The following is an 18,193-nucleotide window of genomic DNA, read 5'->3' as shown; positions in this document are numbered from 1 at the left end:
AATTTGATTTTTGGTCCTATATAATTGTAAAGTATAAGTTAAATATTTAAAATAATAGAAAATGCAAATAATATATATCAATATATCACACTACTGTATAAATTGATAATTAATTGACATGAAAATAATTCACATTGAAAAGAAACTAATTTTCCTTATGCAAATTTATTTTCTTTTGATTTTGGGTTAAAATATGACCCAGACATGCCCTTTGCACAAATTAATCTCATCATGGCTAAATTGGTGTTAACGAAACTCACACATGCATCATTCAGTATAACTTTAACACTCATGCATCCTAATAAGACAGTTAGACTACACTTGGTGTTTCAGGAAATCTGGTCCCGATTACTAAAACATTTATAGACTAAGTGAAGATTGTTTATTTTTTATTTTTTTCTCTCTCAAATCCCAAAAGTGGTTCAATATCTGCTTCTACAATATGCAACCAAGAGATAATCATATCTGAAATGTTATGTATGCGTGTATACTATTGTTACAACACATAAACATGGTTGTTGTGTTGAGTGTGTGACAGTAAATTCCTTAAAGTGCAAAGTAGTAATGTTTGAAATACAACAGATTTGTAAAAAGGAGAGAAAGAATGAGGCAGGAAGAAATAAGTGAGAGAGGGGAAATGAGTGTATGAAGGTGTAAAGCGAGATGTTTTCAGTCCAGAGGCACCTCTCTCAGATTTGTTGGGTCAGCTGTAACTGTGGCCTGTTTGGACTCTCTCATCTTATCTAGGCCAAACAGCAGGTCCAGTTGAGTCACGGGCCTCAGCTGCGTGCCGTCCAAATGCCTGAGGACACACCAGAGGACACCAGGGACAAAATCAGTGACATGAGTTTTGCTAGAATTTAGTGAGTAATATACATTCACATTCACTCCTATATATACATAGCACTTCAAAACTCTGAAGAATATCTTGAATGGTTTCTCTTCAAACAAAACTTGAAGATGAACCAGCTGAGCAACTACACTGTTTATGACTTTTTTGAATTGTGACATTATTTTCATGTCAAATCATTTTCAGTATTTATTTTACGGCAATATACAAAGTGAAATAATATTTAAATTCACCATGAAATCATAATGCACAATTCTTTTTTTTTATGGAATCTTCCAGTATTTATTATAGATTATTTATCTGTTTTTTTTTTATTTATTCTCATGCCCTCTTAATCTTTAATCAACATAACTTTCCGTAACATAACTTTAATCAATACTTGCAGCTTCATCTCTTCTCTGATGAAATGTATACTGGCGTGAGGGCGGGACAACTTGTCACTCACATGAGATCCACCAACAGCAAACCACAACCATCTAACGATCCAATCAATTCCCGAAGAACAAAATCAAGTCCCATCCTACATTTGTTCTTGTTCGAGAAGCCGTTTCACTCATGTAAATATATAAATAAAGTATATATATATATATATATATATATATATATAAAGAGTTCAGATGCAAAAGCCTCTAAATGCCATTTGAAATTTTCTTCTTTAATGATGATTTTTATCAAACTTGTATATTTAAGTTCAGTAATTTCACTTAAATAACAATTAATAGGTAATTATCATTGCTATTTAAGTGAAACCATTGAATTTAAAAATACAAGCTTGATAAAAATTATCATTCTAGAAGAAAATTTCAAATGGCACTTAGAGGCTTTTGCATCTGAACTCTTCATATATATATATATATATATATATATATATATATACTGTATATATAATATAATAGGGACTACCGCAACATCCTTTTCAAGCCATCTTTAAATTACATTATATTTAACACATTTACACAGCATCTCAAAACACACCAGAATACCTTGTTTTTTTTTTTTTTTAGTTTTTTTTTTAACTTCTAACAAAACAGGGTAATGAACCAGCTACTTGAGATTAATGGGATAGATTTCAGATAGAGATTATAGACCTCTTTGGTTAGGACGTGATGTGAGAGCTGCATTTCGTCCACACCAAAAATAAAATGCTAACATTGTGTGTGTATTATAAAAAGCATCTTAGACATACTCTTCCTCTTCATCCAGCTGGAACTGTTGTGCGATCTGTTTCATCTGCAGTTTGCGGACATAGTCTCTGACGCGGTACATGGCGGCGTCCCTGCACAGCTCTTTCAGATCACTGCCGGAGTAGCCCTCAGTTTGCCCCGCTATTTCCTTTAGGTTAATCACGTTACTTAACTGATGAAAAATAGAGATTCAAGTCAAATTATATATATATATATATATATATATATAACCATTCAAAACTATTGCAGTCAGTTTTTTATTAAGCAAGGGTGTATTAAATTGATCAAAAGTGGCAGTAAAGACATTTATAATAACTTTTTTATTCATCAAAGAAACAATCAAAAAATGTCACGGTTTCTACAAAAATTAAGCTGCACAACTTTTTTTCAACATTGAAAATAATAAGAATTGCTTCTTGAGCATCAAAATCATATTAGAATGATTTCTGAAGGAACATGTGTGTGACATTTTGATGAAATAAATGCAGCCTTGATGAGCATAAAATACTTCTGTAACATTATAATAAGGTCTCATCTGTTACCTTTCTTATCAAACTAACCTGATCTAGCAGTGAGCAATACATATCTTTATAACATTTATTAACCTTTATTAATGTTCATGTTAGTTCACAGTTCATTTACTAATGTTAACAACTTTTGATTAGCATTGAAATTTTAAAAATGGAGCCAAGCCTAAAATGGCTAAATATTTGGTGGTCTTTTAATGGTCTTATTCATTTTAAATCACAAATCACTGGTCAGGAAATAAGCAAAACATTTCACAAATACAGTAGATTAAAGCAACACCAAGTAACTTTTCCTCTGCGGTCGCCCTACAGGTTGGAAGCGGAATTGTCCATTACTGCTGTTGTGAATAATTTAGCTTACCGCATCCTACTGTTGCACGCGCATACACGCACATGCTCTCTGTTTATTTAATCATGATGACAATTCAAAAGCTTCTCGGCTGCTAGGTATCTTACATGACGTACACTGTCGAGTACGCTCCAAATTTGTAGTTTTCTTATGTCTCATACGAACTACAGAAATGCGACCCGGTGGCATAAGTGCAATTCACCATATCACGACTTGATGAATCACTGAAACGATTTTAAAAACATTATTGCAGGTAAAAAATCTTATTTAGTGTTGCTTTAAGTAATTTAGCACACAATTAGCTGAGCCTTTGTTTTCTTTAAATGCTTAAGCTGTGTGGGTGAACGTGTAGACATTTTTTTTTTTACAGGAAGAAGATTCAGTGTTCTACTCAGTGTTAATGGCTTCGAGCATGTTTATGAGTAGTTGAAAAATGTCTTACAGTTTGAGTTTAATGTGAGACCAAATACTCACTATCCCTATAAATTAATCACTATAATACTCACTTGGACCAGATCAAAACATGAGCCTGATCGACTTGTTCTCAAGCCACTTCTTGGTTGTCTTTTTGCCAATTTTGGCAGGAGCATTGTCTTGTTGAAAAATTACATCTGATCATTCCTCTTTAAATAACGACTTTTCCTTTGTGGAAAGAAAGCTAGCAATATTCTCCTGATCTCCAAAGCATGAAATGTCTTTTCACAGTGAAGTAGCTCATCAATACCAGCAGCTTAAAAGGCTTCCCACACAATGACACTCTTCCTCCATTCTTCACTGTGGTAGATATGCATTTATTATTATATTTATCAGACGCTTTCTTTTGAAGACACTGCTCTGAAGCATCACTATGTAAGTGTTTCATTATGATTCATCACTCCACACACAACTTCCCATATTCTGCTAAAAACTTCATTCAGGCTTTGATGATTTTCTGAGATAGCAATGGCTTTTTAAGTAGTGCATTTGCTTAAACTTTGTTAATTTCCTGACCAATAATTTGTAGTTAAGGCTCATTTCTTTTTTTTCTTCTTTTTTTTGTATAGGTAAATATATGCCACCTCACCTTTATAATAAACAACACATTTAAACAGACAAAAAATATTTTGTGAATGGATTTTTGTGCAAAAGAGAAGAGCTTCATGTCTTACGTTTTCACCAGACAGAATTAGTCTAAGGATTTCTTCTCTTTCAGCTGCATTCTGAAGATAGACCAAAAATAATTCAGTTTTGTCCTGATTAAGATGGGCAACAGAATATAAAGGTGTGTGTGTTGACCATGCTCACAGGCAGGCCTACATGAAAGGCAGTAGGCATTCTGCGTAGTATTGCTGCATCCACATCCTGTGGTCTGTTAGTAGCCCCCATCACCATTACCTGGACATTGACATACACTTTTACTTTCTGTCACATTTTATATAATAGAAAGTGTTGTTCCTAACACTTTTAAAGAAATCCAATGACCAATGAAACCTACATGTGCGTGACGTGTTACCTGACTGTTTTGTGCTGTGTCTAATCCATCCCACAGACTCATGAACTGGGCCTTCATCATAGCGGTGGCCTCATGGTCCATACTGGAACGATTCCTCAGGAATGAATCTGAGACAAGAGATAGATTTTATGAAGTTATACATTTCTTAATACACATTATGAAACCAATACACAATCTACATTTAGTGTAGAACTACATAGAATCGTTAAAAGGTTTGGGGTCAGTCAGAGTGTTTTTGAAAGGAGACCTTTAATGCTCAAAAAGTCAATTTATTTTATTAAAGACAAAGTTAAATAAAAATAGTAATATTGTGAAATGTTTTTTATTTCAATAAACTATATTTTAAAATGCAATATATTCCTTTGATGGCAAAGCTGAATTTTTTTAGTGCCATTACTCCAGTCTTGAGTGTCACGTGATCCTTCAGAAATCATTCTAATAATATGATTTGGTGCTCAAGAAACACTTCTTGTAATTAATAAACATGTTGAATACAGTTGTGTTGCGTAATATTTTTGTGAAAACTCTATTCATACATCCTAAAAAAAAAACTAAAAAAAAAAACTAAAATATTTTTGATATTTCAAGAAAAAACAGCATTCATTTAAATTAGACAACTAGTAACATTATATTCAATTTAATGCAATTTAAAAACATTATTTCTTTAAAAAATCTCACTGACCCCAAACTGTTAAATGGTAGTCTATATAAAATATTTAATTAGTACTTAAACATATTTATAATTTACAGTCATGTAAAATTATATACAGTGCAATTATATAGATAAAAAAACAACTATATAATTTGTACATTTTAAACACGAAATTAAAGCAACAACTTTTTTGCAGCCATTATTTCAACAATTTAGCTTTTTCAGCATGTGCAATTTAATAAGCAGAACCGGCTTTAAAAGAAGAGTAACTATTTAATATAATTAACATTTACTGACTGTTCAGCAAGTACAGTATGATAAAACGCCTGACAGACTCTGTGTGCAGCGTCCAGATTCTTCATTTTCACAGATGATGGGTCACAGTACCATATTATTCAAATGTCATCAGCATTGAAAATACAGCCGAAAACATTGCAGTCATTATGCAAATGTACATGTACCATGTTTTCCATAAAACCCATGAATAATAAACACCTGTATATCCATAGTGATTACAGACAAGCTTATCACTCAAGGAGTGCTAGAATGTATTTGGCATGTTAAACAAGTTGGCCTTGTAATATTTATCCTAACTTTCTGGAATCTGGAATATCTGTACATTTTTAGAGCACATTCAGCGGTTACCTATTTCATCAATGAAAATTATGCAGGGCTGAATCTTGACCGCCAATGAGAATACAGCAGCAGTGAGCTTTTGCGATTCGCCGTACCACTTGTCAGTCAAAGTGGAGGCCTGTAGATTAATGAAGCGGCATCCAGACGCTTTCGCTGTTGCTTTGGCAATTAAAGTCTTTCCACATCCCGGTGGCCCATACAAAAGTACACCTGGGAATCGTAAATATAAAACAATTATGAATAACATACTTCACTTTGATATTTCGCATATACTCCTACCTGCAAGTATGATAAATATAGGATTGAAAACACAAACTCCAAATGCACTGACAAGGTCAGGGCCCATTCGCTATTTCCATGACTCACCTTTGGGAGGTTGCAAGAGTTTAGAACCACAGAATAGATGACGTTTCTGAAAAGGCAAAATTACAGTGTCTTGCAGCTCTGAGATGACCTCATCTAGCCCAGCAACATCTCTCCATGTCACCTTCAAGGAAAGGAAGAAGATCAAGGAAAGGAAAAAGATATTCAATCAAATAGGCCAATACTGACTTGGAGGAGGCCGTCTGGCCAATAGACCTTAGTCAGGTTAGACGTCATTCTGAATTTCATGCTGATGAAAACGTGGCTGTGATGGAAAAGACTTTCAGTCTTTACATTGGCACAGACTGTAGAAAGGTTCTGGATTATGTCCTTTTCACAACTTTTATAACTGTTTTATGGAGTTTTTATCCAGAAAGATGTTGTCAAATTCCTGTCAAAAAAAAAAAAAAAAAAAAGAAATATGGCGCTACCCTGACAAAGGTCTATGGCAGGGTTTCTAAACCAAGTCCACTTCAACTCCAACCTTGATCAAACTCACCTGCTCATGTTCCATAAGTCTTACCCTCATGTCGTTCCAAACCTGTGAGTAACTGTTGGCATTTGTTTTTCATTTTTTGGGTGAACTAAACTAAACAGCCAATTATGTAAGCCACAGATGTTTGTCATTCACTGTATTCCATTAATGGACCCAGTTAATGATTTATAATACAAAGTATTTTTCCACAATTAAGTATTTTTGTGGCAGCAATCATGGGGGTGGGAACATATAATATATATAATGATATAATACACACACAGCCTCACTCAGATACAGCTTTCCATTTGAGAAGCACATAAGTGATCCTGAAGATCTTGATCAGCTTGTTCAGGTGTGTTTGATCAGGGTTTGAGCTAAACTCTGCAGTAAAGTGGATCTCGAGGGCCAGAGTTGAGAACCCCTGGGATATGGTAACAATGATTACAGGTTTGCACCTTCAGTAAAAATGTCCAATCTGTCAACACAATTGACATACAGTATATTCTAAATCAGTTTGAATAATATGAACAGAGCAAAATGACAATCAATAACATAAATAAAACATGTCTTTAAGAGCATGTCCTTTCTTCAAAATCACTGATGTAATGAGATGCACGCAGTGTGATTTGATGATAGGTTTCCATTGATTACATTTACAACAGTATTGGTGTTTACTTTGATGCAGCGAGGATCAACAAGATGAGTGGCGATGTTCATCTCATACTCCGTCAGACTGACTCCTTCTACGCCTATCTGCTTCATCAATTGCTCTGCCTGAGGAGAGTGCGGGAGTCAATAAAAAAAAACAATCATTAAAATATACAACATAATAATTTCAAGCTATTATCATTAGTGTTTTTTGGTGAAAATAATTAAAAGATTTGAGTCACTGGGATGAATCAATAATAAGCCACGATGACAAAAATCCCTAGGCACTTTGAGCTACAGGGTTGCATGAAATATGATGATCTGTAAATTAAGTTTTATATTCACTGTAACACTTATAATCAAATGCAGCACACAACCAGTTGCAGGTGGTCGTTTAAAGGGTAAAAAAAAAAACTTTACCCTTTTCTTGGCTTGGGATTTTTGTTTTTGTGTTGGGTCAAAAGCATCCACCACCCATTTGATGCTGTAATATGTTGCAGCTCCAAAAATGGTCAGTCTAACCAACATCCCCACCACCTCATTCCGGGTGAGTGGGCGAAGAAGGGCGTCCCGAGGAATGTCACTCAACATCTTGGCCCGCCCCCGCTGTCAGCCCATTGGGCAAGAAGAACAAACTGGGTGTGTTGATCTAGAATACAGCACAGTATAAATAATGTGCATTTAATTAAAACCACTGTCATGTTTCTTGACAGATAAAATGAATTATATAACGACGTCAGAAAATAATATTGTTATCTTTAAAATTAAATATTTTAATTCCAATGCATGAGTAAGCCATATCCTGAGAGATAAAAATAGACGTGCGATAAAAGAGATTATTTCAGGGACCGAGATCACGGAAACCACAGTCGAGTGTGGAATCAGTCTCATAAAATAGATTAACACCATTATAACAAGTATATTTTATAAAACTCACTCACATTTCACTGCATCATCACTAACTGAAATCCTTGACGGTCGACTTGTGCAGCCGCTCTAAACTCGCCGTCCGGAAAAGATTACTCTAAGCACAGGTTCCCCTCTCTAGTTAAAAAATAAAAATAAATAAAAATATATTTTTTGAATGCAAAATGGTATGAATACTATATTTCCAACAAGAAACTGACATGGAAGGCTCAACACCAAATCAAATCCAAGACAAAAATACATAAATAAAAATACACTGATTGAACTTGCTTGACATAGCCTATCAAAATATCTAAGTCCGTTAAAGGATGCATAAGTCCTATTCAGATACAGTGTCTGGTTATTATAATATACTTCATGACTATCATAAATTGTAGACCATTATGTAGCTACGTCCTGTACCAATCCAGCCATCAGTTCCTTTACAGACCACATGAGGGCAAACTTGGCATATTCAAATAAACTAGTGTCAGACAGTAAGACTGAACACTTTTGATTGGATCAGCCTCCATAACAAGCCAGAAACATGGATGCATGTAATATATTGAAGGTTAATTAAACTGGAGAATGGATTATTGCTGGCATCAAGGAGTCATTATCTTAAAGAACAGGGACTGGTTTTGGCTGCAAGCCAGTTACTAAGCTAAGAATTGCTGTGTTTGATTAGTTGCCATGGAGCTCATCTTCTTGTGATGGATGTAAACTGGGAGATGCATTCATCTAATTTCTTCAATCTTTCAATTAGTGGAGGAAACAATGTGCACTTAGACAGCACAGCAAATGTGAATTCTGGTGACCCTCACACATAAGCAACATTTTGTTTTAATCAGTTCATTTTTAGACGTTCCTGCTAGCAGAGTGTTGCTATTGGCTGCTAATAACATGTTTGAAATTATTCTCTTTTTATTTTTTTTTATTCAGCATTTTCTAAGCTAAAGAAGAGGGTACATTAACCATTTGAAATGTATTTGTAAGAAAGCATGGAACTGTATCCCCAACCCATTTTAATTTATAGCCTACAATGAAATCAAAATTGCCCATTCTTATTTTAAGAATACGAATATTGCAGTATCTTTTTATGCACATCATTATAATTTGTGTTCTAATCAAAATAACTTACTCTTGTAGCGACACCTTTTCTCTTATCTGATGATCTGATGACCTGTCCCTCACATGACATCACAGCAATAGCAAACCAACGATCCAATCAATTCCCAAAGAACAAAATTAAGTCCCGCCTTACATTTTTTCTTGTTTGAGAAGCAGTTTCACTGTACATCACATAGGGAAGAAAATACTATAACATCCGTTTCACGTCGACTTTAAATAAAATTGTTTATTGTGAATTGTTTTCTAATGAAACAGGATATTCACTGACAACTTGTATTGTAATAATTTAATGTTGAACAAATCATTTTATTAAATTAAATACAACAGATTAAAATACAGCTGATTCAGAAACACACACTGTAAAAAAAATATTGTTGGTTTAACTTAAAAAAATAAGTAACCTGGTTGCTTTAAAGGGGACATATCATGCGAAATCCACTTTTTTAGCCCTTAAATGAATTTTGTTGTCTATTTGGAGTGTTTATAAGTACAGAAAAGATGAAATTATTGTCTTCAGGTGCTTCGTTTATATCTTTATATTCTGTTTTGGTCATATTTTTCAACCTGTTCAGATTTTTTTGTTGTCTATGACGTTTTTTGAACTACAACGTCACCATATTTGCAGCGGAACTGCCAAATAAAGACATCGACTACCGGCCCAACACTTGAGCAATCTGCCATTATTATTTCTCGCTCCGATTTTGTAGTCCGAGCTCAATGATGCAGAAGTTACGAGAGGGCAAGTCAAAATGTTCGGTTTTTGGATGTAGTGACCTGAAGCACTTCAGGGATTCCCACTTCAACAACCTGATTGAACTGGAAAAAGTGAGTTAATACAATGAAGGATATTGATTTAATCATCAGAAACTCAAAATAATAAGTTATCTGAACTAAATAAATTATTTAAGTTGATTTGACAAAAGAACAAATCTTGAAAATATTTTTTTTACAGTGCAACTGCCGCATCACATAATGATGTGTCTGGCGGTGAAGTGTACCACTACAGTGCAACGAGACCTGCTCACTTCTCAGTAACCTCAGCTCGACTCCCCTAACTCCTCCGAGACTAAAAGCCTCTCCTTCCCCGACTTCAAGTCACCATTGTATTGTACGTGACTTAGACTTAAAAGAATCAAGTAGTTCCTTGGGGAAATTGTTATGGTGATTGTTCCTGTCACCCCACTCCCCTCTGTTGAAAGCAAACACAAGCTATGACAGCGGTGTACACTTTAGAGGGAGCTGGATTCCCAGAGCACCCAGAATCTAATCTTTTATTATGCTGAGAAATGAGGCCAACTTTTTTTTTTTTTTTGCCACTGTAATTAAAAAGCTAATCAAACTGCACGGTGAGAAAAGTGGTGCAGAGATGCAGATGATTCCATTTTCATTTAAAGTAAAGCAAATTAAAAGCAGGTCTGTCACAGATTCATGTTTATTTTTATTTGATTAAATCCATTAAATTAATTAAAGTAAATATGTAATGTTTATCTGCTATTTAGACTAAAAAACAAGTCTGAAAACATGTTTGAGTCATCCAAATGTTTTTTGCTTTTTAATAAAGAGAGAGGGTATTCTCAACGCATTCTCACCCCAAGGCGTCACCTTTGACCATGCTTCAATATTTGACGTTTTAGGCGCCCTTTAGCGTCACTTACATGACGCGATCCTACGGCGTCATCTAACTGACGCTCTAACTGACGCTAAAGGAAAGCGTCAGTTAGAGGACGCGGTTAGGTTTAGGTGTGGGTTGGGGGTAGGGTACACGCGATCCTAGGGCGTCATCTAACTGACGCTAAAGGGCGCCTAAAGCGTCAGATATTGAAGCCCAAATGTGAGAATGGGCGGGTATTCTTTATTAATAGTTTGAAATTTCAATTTAAAGTCACCATGAAATTAAAAAAGATAGTTCTTATTGAATGTATTATAAATGATTTTTCCATCCACACCTTTTTTTTTTCAAATTCCCATGCCCTCATAATCTTGAATCAAAATAGCTTCCCCTCCCTCTTGCAATAAACATCTTCTCTTCTCTGATGACATGTTTACTTACGTGAGGTCATGATCTAATCAAATCCAAATGGACAAAATCAAGTCCAGTCCCGCCCTACATTTTTGTCCTGGCCGAAAAGCTGTTTCACTCAGATATGTTTTATGGCGACTTTAAAGATTCAGTTCTCTTAACATAAAAATGCAATTGAAAAATGACAGAACTTTTATTTCTTTAATTATAACAAAGCTTTTTAGGGTAAAGCATAAAATAAAAAAGCATATAATGTTTATACATTTTGAATCAAAATTATGTTTATTCATCTGTTTTTATTTATATTTGTTTTGAAGCATTGACAATAAGCAGTCAATATGGGCAATAGAAGATAGTACAATAAAAGTTGGAAAAAAATTGTGCCAAATAAGAGCTGAGAAAAAAAATAGAACTGTATATGCAGACTCAATCTGTTCTTTCTGTGTGCAGTATCTCTATTGCAAACGTAAAGTAAGTTCCTGGTTGTCAGTGACAACCCTGTTCACCAAACCCTTCACATGATGTAATGCTGACAGATCTCTTGCACTCTTTATACTGAGTCTCAAGCCTCAAGGTGTGACCATGGGGAGCCTTGGATGCATGTGCCTAGCTCTTTATTGGCTTATAGACAAGGACGCAAACTCCAGATCATGGCATAAACACACCAAAATCTAATTACAGTCTCAGGACATTATTGGTCATTGACATTGTGAAAGTAAGAAACAAACAAAAAAAACATGTTTGAATGCCATTTATTACACATTTTCTCTTTCTATGGGGAGACATTAGCCTGGGAAAACCCATAGACAGTAAAAGAAGTGGACAGAGCCATATCATTGGAACTCCATTGAGACAAGTCAAGCCCGTTTTTGGCGATTTTTTAGCACTTCCGTTCCTGACGCGCAGACTCAAACCGACTCAAACAGAGCTTGATGACGTAGATGTGACGTGAGCAACCCGTCTGTCTTCTAGAGGCTGTGGCATGAGAAATCTGAATCATTCCCTTCCCAAACTTGCAGAGGTAGAGGGTGTGAGTAGGAGCTGTCAATGAGCTAGGAGCAGGAGAAACTTTTGCTAGGTATTCTGATTAATTATTTTGTCGTTTTGCCTCCACGTTTCCCCGATTGTGCGGGAGCTTCTCCTCCTGTCCATATGCTAATCTCTCTCCTGTGTGACAGAGAGTCGCTTGGTTATGACGCAATCGTTAGCCTACTTGACAAAAAACTGCTTCTACGGGGCCACAACATAAGCTACAAGGTAATGGAGCATTTTATACATTGTCGTGTTTCTTTAGAAATAAATAATGGACAAATGGGGTCTTCAAACGCCTCAGATGTAACAGCGCAGTCTCATCCCAAGACGTCATACTGTACAATTGACGCTTTTGACCATACATCAACATCCGCCGTTTTAGGGTACCCTTAAACGTCGGTTAGATGACGTTATCTAATCCCAACCCAGACCTAAACCTACCCCGTCACCTAACTGACGTTAAAGGTAAAGCGTCAGTTGTATGACGTCTTGGGATGAGACTGTGTTAGATGTAAAGTTATTCGCTGTCAAAGTGACGCCAAAATGAATGGGAGTCAATGGAAATGCTAACGCAAGTGAAGTTTCTACCGCGAGGCTTCAACTTTCGGTCAATGGATTTCCCCCTTGGAAAAACCCAGACAACTTCCGGAAAATTTAGATTTGCTCTGAAAGTTAAGGCTTGTTTGAGATGCGCCTTGCCTCGCCTGAAATGTATGCGAGAGTAGGCGGCTGCAGTGGGAGGAGGAGTGAAAAAAGCGCAGTCAAGCCGGACAGATCTCCTTCTCGCAGTGGGTCAGACACCAGTGAGATCAAAGACTAGATATTGCGGGATTGACGGGATTCACGCTCGTGCATTGCTAATAAACTGGATGTAATTTAAGTTCTGTTGCTTTTATATGAAAATAAGTGTTCTCTATATGCATCCTTCAGGTCATATGTGTATTCTCTAAATACCCCCCTCTCTGGGTTGGAAATAATTGCATATTTCCTCTAAGCTGTGGGATATTCTCCCCAGGGGAGTCCTTCGTCTGTGCCAGTCTCACAACAGGGATCTCAGATTTACGCAGGGCACTGGAAGACAGCTGAGAAGGTGGCGTGATTAGACTGATATCCCCATTCATCGTCAACTCAGAGTGACAACGAAAGGGAACGTCTCGGTTACGGATGTAACCCTTGTTCCCTGAGTAGGGAATGGAGATGTTCCGTCTTCTTGCCAATTTCCGCTGTACCGCGGGGATCACCTGAGTTCAGTCTCGGCTCCTCAGCAAATAAACATGTCTGTATTCTGCCGGCGTCCTTTTATACTCACGAGGTAAGGGTGACATACGCTAAATTCCGCAGACCCATGGCATTTCTTTGCCATTGGCTCGTTTTATTTTGATTGAAGTTGATAGGCTTTCTAAGCGAAATCCCCATTCCTCGTCATCCGATGGAACGTCTCCATTCCCTACTTAGGGAACGAGGGTTACATTCGTAGCCGAGACGTTTTTCTGTGACATCACTTAAATGCTGTTTACTGTGGGTGAGAGCAAAACTATGCAAAATGGTATTCAATCATGCCTTCATTCTTGGTTTTTAATTGGTACTGTTAATTGTCAATTGCTAAGCCACAAAGAGTTTTTCCAGTGTAATGACTTCAGTCACCTGCATTAATCATGTCAAAACTTGATATTCATAAGCAGGCCACTTGCTTCAACATTTTCTATTGCAGATATCTCATGAAAACTAATTTCTGTTTGATGAAGAGATAGAATTGTCTATTAGTGCAACTGGAAATAAATTTGCAGAATTATGTTTTTGCCAGACAGATGTGCACAAAGCACACCAGTAAAGCGAGCTGCCCAATCAAGAACATAATGGTGTAGCTGATTTGGCTCCTCGTGCAAGAATCCGGTAATAAACATTTTATTTCCCAGATGAGTTTCTTTAGAGACTTATGGTAATGTCGGGAGAGGGTTATCGCTTTCTTTGTGAGGGACATTTGGGTTTCAAGGGAATGAAGGCCCTTTACTGAACAAATACAATTGGCTCCTTCCAGCTCCCATTCGTCAGTGTGACAGTGCTTGTCTGGTGGAAATCAAAGGATAAATAGAGAGAACACATTTAGGTTGCAGATTATTCCTGGCTCATGGAGACAACTCTGACGCAAGGGAAACAGAATGTTTGGCGGTCTGTCTTTTACAATGCATCAACTTGAATGCACAAAAAAACAGGGGTTTTAAAACTTCAAACTAAGGACCCCCATAAATGATGAAACCCTTGCAAAGCACTCCTCTTGTAAAAAGGCTTTATTTAAAAAAAAAAATGAGGAAAAACTCGTTTTAAAACGGTTTTATATAGAACAAATTGAATGCATAATATTATATTGTTTTTTAAAATAAATAATTTCATTTTATTTGCCATTGTGCTAAAGTAAAAACAAATTAAAACATTATCTGGAAAACATAGTGAATATTTTTATCCAATATTATAATATTGGGGAAACATTTTCATTTCAGTTTAGATTAATTTTAGCATTTTGAAGTAACCGTCTTTCCTATGGCGTTTTACAAATTAAAATGCCAAGCTACTTTTCAATATGCATTAAAAAATATTATAAAAATGAAAACTATATTTTATTTTATAAGAAATTAACTTTTTTGACACTGTAAACAGTTTGCTATAAGCACATCATACACAGCTACTTGAAATAGTAAAAAATTACTTCTATTTGAGTTCAGTCTGACCTTCCAAAAATACCTTTTCACGCTGTGCTGGTTTGCCTCTAGAGCTCTGACCTCCATCGTTTTATTGATTATTATATCCCCCTGTGCCACCCTCAATTCTGTTACCATAGCAACCCATAAAAATTGTGTATTCATGGCAGATTGGTCAACATCAACATTGTACATGCTAATGAAAAATGAATCTGTTCATTATTGGTCCAATCTCTATTGAACTTCACATTCGCTTACAAGATAATGCAGGAGAGGACATGCTTTCTAAATTAAATGAATCTGCAAATAAATGAATTTGATTCCTGAAAATGTTGACCAGCTGGATTAAATTTCATACCATGCTACATTTGTTTTATTCTTGGTCCAGAAAAAGTTATTTTCATTATCACATGGGATCCTTTATCTGAGCAGCATCACTCTTGGCGTGACACTTCCATCATAAATTACATGCCTGGCATTCCCTGTCGACCGCTTTCCTCCCAGAATCCACCAGGTGGCTGAACTAACACCAATAAGTGTCTCTCTCCAGCGAACAAGCCGCCGTATTGATCACTGTTCATGTTTCTTCTGAATCAATCTCCATCACCCAATGGCCATTTTCCACATCATATTTCTTTTCAATGGGAGACCGATGTTTCTGAGACTTTGAGAAGGGGGAAGGGTCTCAAACAAGGAGATTTCATCAAAGCAAAGGTCCCTAGTCCCCCTTCAAGGCACCACTGCTAATGCAACCCAACACATCACTGTCACACCTCTAGGTCTTTCGGGTGCGGAAAAGACAACACTATCTGTAATAGATTTAAAAGATGTCAAAATAACTCAGGTGCCTTCGGCAATGGTCAGTTTCATTCCTTAGAAAACGTTCCCACTCTTAGAAACTCTCAGTAACCTACTTTCCATTAATGTTGACCAGTGTGCATTAAAGGGATAGTTCACTTAAAAATGAAAATTCTGTCATCACTTCCCCTCCAAGTTGTTCCAAACATGCATTCTTTTATTTCTTTTGCTGAACATAAAAGAAGGTATTTTGAAGAACGTCGGTAACCAAACAGTCGATGGACCCCATTGACTTCCATAGCCAATTTTTCCCATACAGTCACTTTTCAGTTCATATATGCATAAGATATGATTAATTAATACTGTATTACTTAAGTCACTGCTTTAGGGAGTAACGCAATGTTGTAATGCATTACTTTTAAAAGCAACTTTCCCCAACAAAGAAAGCTACACTGTAAGTCTTTGATTCATTAAGAAAATCTGGCTGACATTCGCGAATGGGACCACTGGTCACCATGTAACAGTCATTCGTTCAGTAATCGGACTACACTGGTTATGCTGGAACTATGAAGACCCAGCTCACATTTAGGAATGGAACTAAATTGGTTCGATGAACTGCTTTTGATTCACTAAAAATAATTGGTTCATATAAAAGGGATTCATTCAGTAACTGAGCTACACATCTATATTTTTTGTCTAGTCAGCCATTCAGGTTTCAATCATACCCAACGCATTCTCACCCCAAGGCGTCACCTTTGACCATGCTTCAATATTTGACGTTTTAGGCGCCCTTTAGCGTCACTTACATGACGCGATCCTACGGCGTCATCTAACTGACGCTAAAGGAAAGCGTCAGTTAGAGGACGCGGTTAGGTTTAGGTGTGGGGTGGGGGTAGGGTACACGCGATCCTAGGGCGTCATCTAACTGACGCTAAAGGGCGCCTAAAGCGTCAGATATTGAAGCAAATGCTTCCCAAGGCGTCAGTTAAGTGACGCCTTGGGGGTGAGACATTTAAGAGGGTGATTTAGCCTAAGCACTACGGATTATTGACACAAAGAGTATTTAGATAGGCTTTTATTTACTCTAATAATTAGCTTTATATTTATATGCAGGTGCTTTTTAGAGTCACTATAGTGGCTCTGAACTGTAAAACAGGGTTGAGTTTCTATTAGCTACTTTTCTTATCTCCAATGGCCAGTCTCTCTCCAAAGCTCTTAAATGGGTTTTTGGCCCAGAGAAAATTAATATTGACTTTCTATTGACACCAGACCATTGCTGAGGGTCTTCGGTATTACACCCAAATGCATTGTTCATTTCCCAGCGAGGCTGATGCAAGTTTGTGGTCTAGCTCTTCAGAGTGTGCACCGAACCAGTTACTGAATGCAATGAAGGGAACTGTCTGTGCAGCTCACCGCTAGATTATCCTATTCAATTAGATGGGACCTTGACATTGAACACTATACTGACCATTTTAATTAAATTTTCACAGTATTAGAATCTAGGCCAATTCAAACCATTAAAAGGTCCCACAAAAGACGTAAATCACCAAGATTTATTGCACATTAGTTATCCGTTGATATTCAACATGAAAACATTTCTCATTCTTGACATGTTATTGGAGTTGAATGCATATGTTAAGTAGCTATACAGACATGTTAAATGCTTAATGATCAAGTTTTCCTCTTAAATAACATATTGATGTTTGTTTTTTGCTTGCTGTTCTCATGAAGAAGAAAAAAAAACCCTGCCTTGACAGTCTCTTGTTAAGGCCCATTCAAAAAGCACACCGTAATTGGAAAACCTTTCTGTTCTCCAATAAATAACACTGCCTCCTTTTTCCTCTTTAAAAAAAATCTGTCAGAATGTAAAAAAAAAAAAAGTGCAACATGTACTTGCCTTGTCTATAAAAATATCAATTTTCTATCCATTAGGAAACACTGTGCTTGTCAGCTTGAGTCAAATGGAGCTGTCAAGGAATGATTCTTTCATCAAGCCTGTTCTGTTGAACAGCTTTAAAGCACACAATTGATGTTTAGATAAGAAGGTAGTCTTTTTCATTGAAAGGTGGCCTAAAGTGACAAGTTTTAGCAACGGTTTACAAAAGTTGGCATTTTGATAAAGCCATACATAGGTTCCACAGTTGTAAAAACCACAAACCAGATCCCCATTACATGGAGCACAATGAAAAGTAGGAAAAAAATGGCTTTATGAAGTGTGACTTTATATATTGCTGTGAGAAATGAGAGCTGGCGTTGTGGTTGTGAGTTATGTTGGACAGGATAATAGGGCCCTAAATAATGAATTCAGTGACACAATTCTGCCATAGTGACAGATCTGATGTCTGAATTCATTACATAGATTTGTTACTGACCTCACAAGAACAAAATGGATTAATACTAAATACTACGTCTTGGCTTGTTATAATCATTA

General features: G+C 36.4%; 1 protein-coding gene across 2 annotated transcripts; it reads right to left on the bottom strand.

Annotated features, from left to right (window-relative positions):
- Positions 1-378: 378 nt before the first annotated feature.
- Positions 379-8,222, bottom strand: atad1a (ATPase family AAA domain containing 1a). 2 transcript variants are annotated; one of them, XM_039659728.2, is made up of 10 exons: positions 8,121-8,222; positions 7,600-7,828; positions 7,207-7,305; positions 6,057-6,177; positions 5,700-5,900; positions 4,403-4,509; positions 4,195-4,284; positions 4,059-4,109; positions 2,037-2,206; positions 379-802 (listed from the first exon to the last, which is right to left on the bottom strand). In XM_039659728.2, exons 2-10 carry the CDS (start codon positions 7,768-7,770, stop codon positions 670-672), a joined length of 1,143 nt encoding a protein of 380 aa, XP_039515662.1. In that variant the 5' UTR covers positions 7,771-7,828; positions 8,121-8,222; the 3' UTR covers positions 379-669. The 2 variants fall into 2 exon arrangements, with proteins under 2 accessions (XP_039515662.1, XP_039515663.1); XM_039659729.2 differs by having other exon boundaries at positions 8,117-8,197.
- Positions 8,223-18,193: the final 9,971 nt, after the last annotated feature.

Source organism: Pimephales promelas, chromosome 4, assembly GCF_988280905.1.
Source record: "Pimephales promelas chromosome 4, fPimPro1.hap1.1, whole genome shotgun sequence".
Lineage (NCBI taxonomy): Eukaryota > Metazoa > Chordata > Actinopteri > Cypriniformes > Leuciscidae > Pimephales > Pimephales promelas.
The sequence above is the reverse complement of the archived record's forward strand: the minus strand, read 5'-3'. Positions and strand labels throughout refer to the sequence as shown.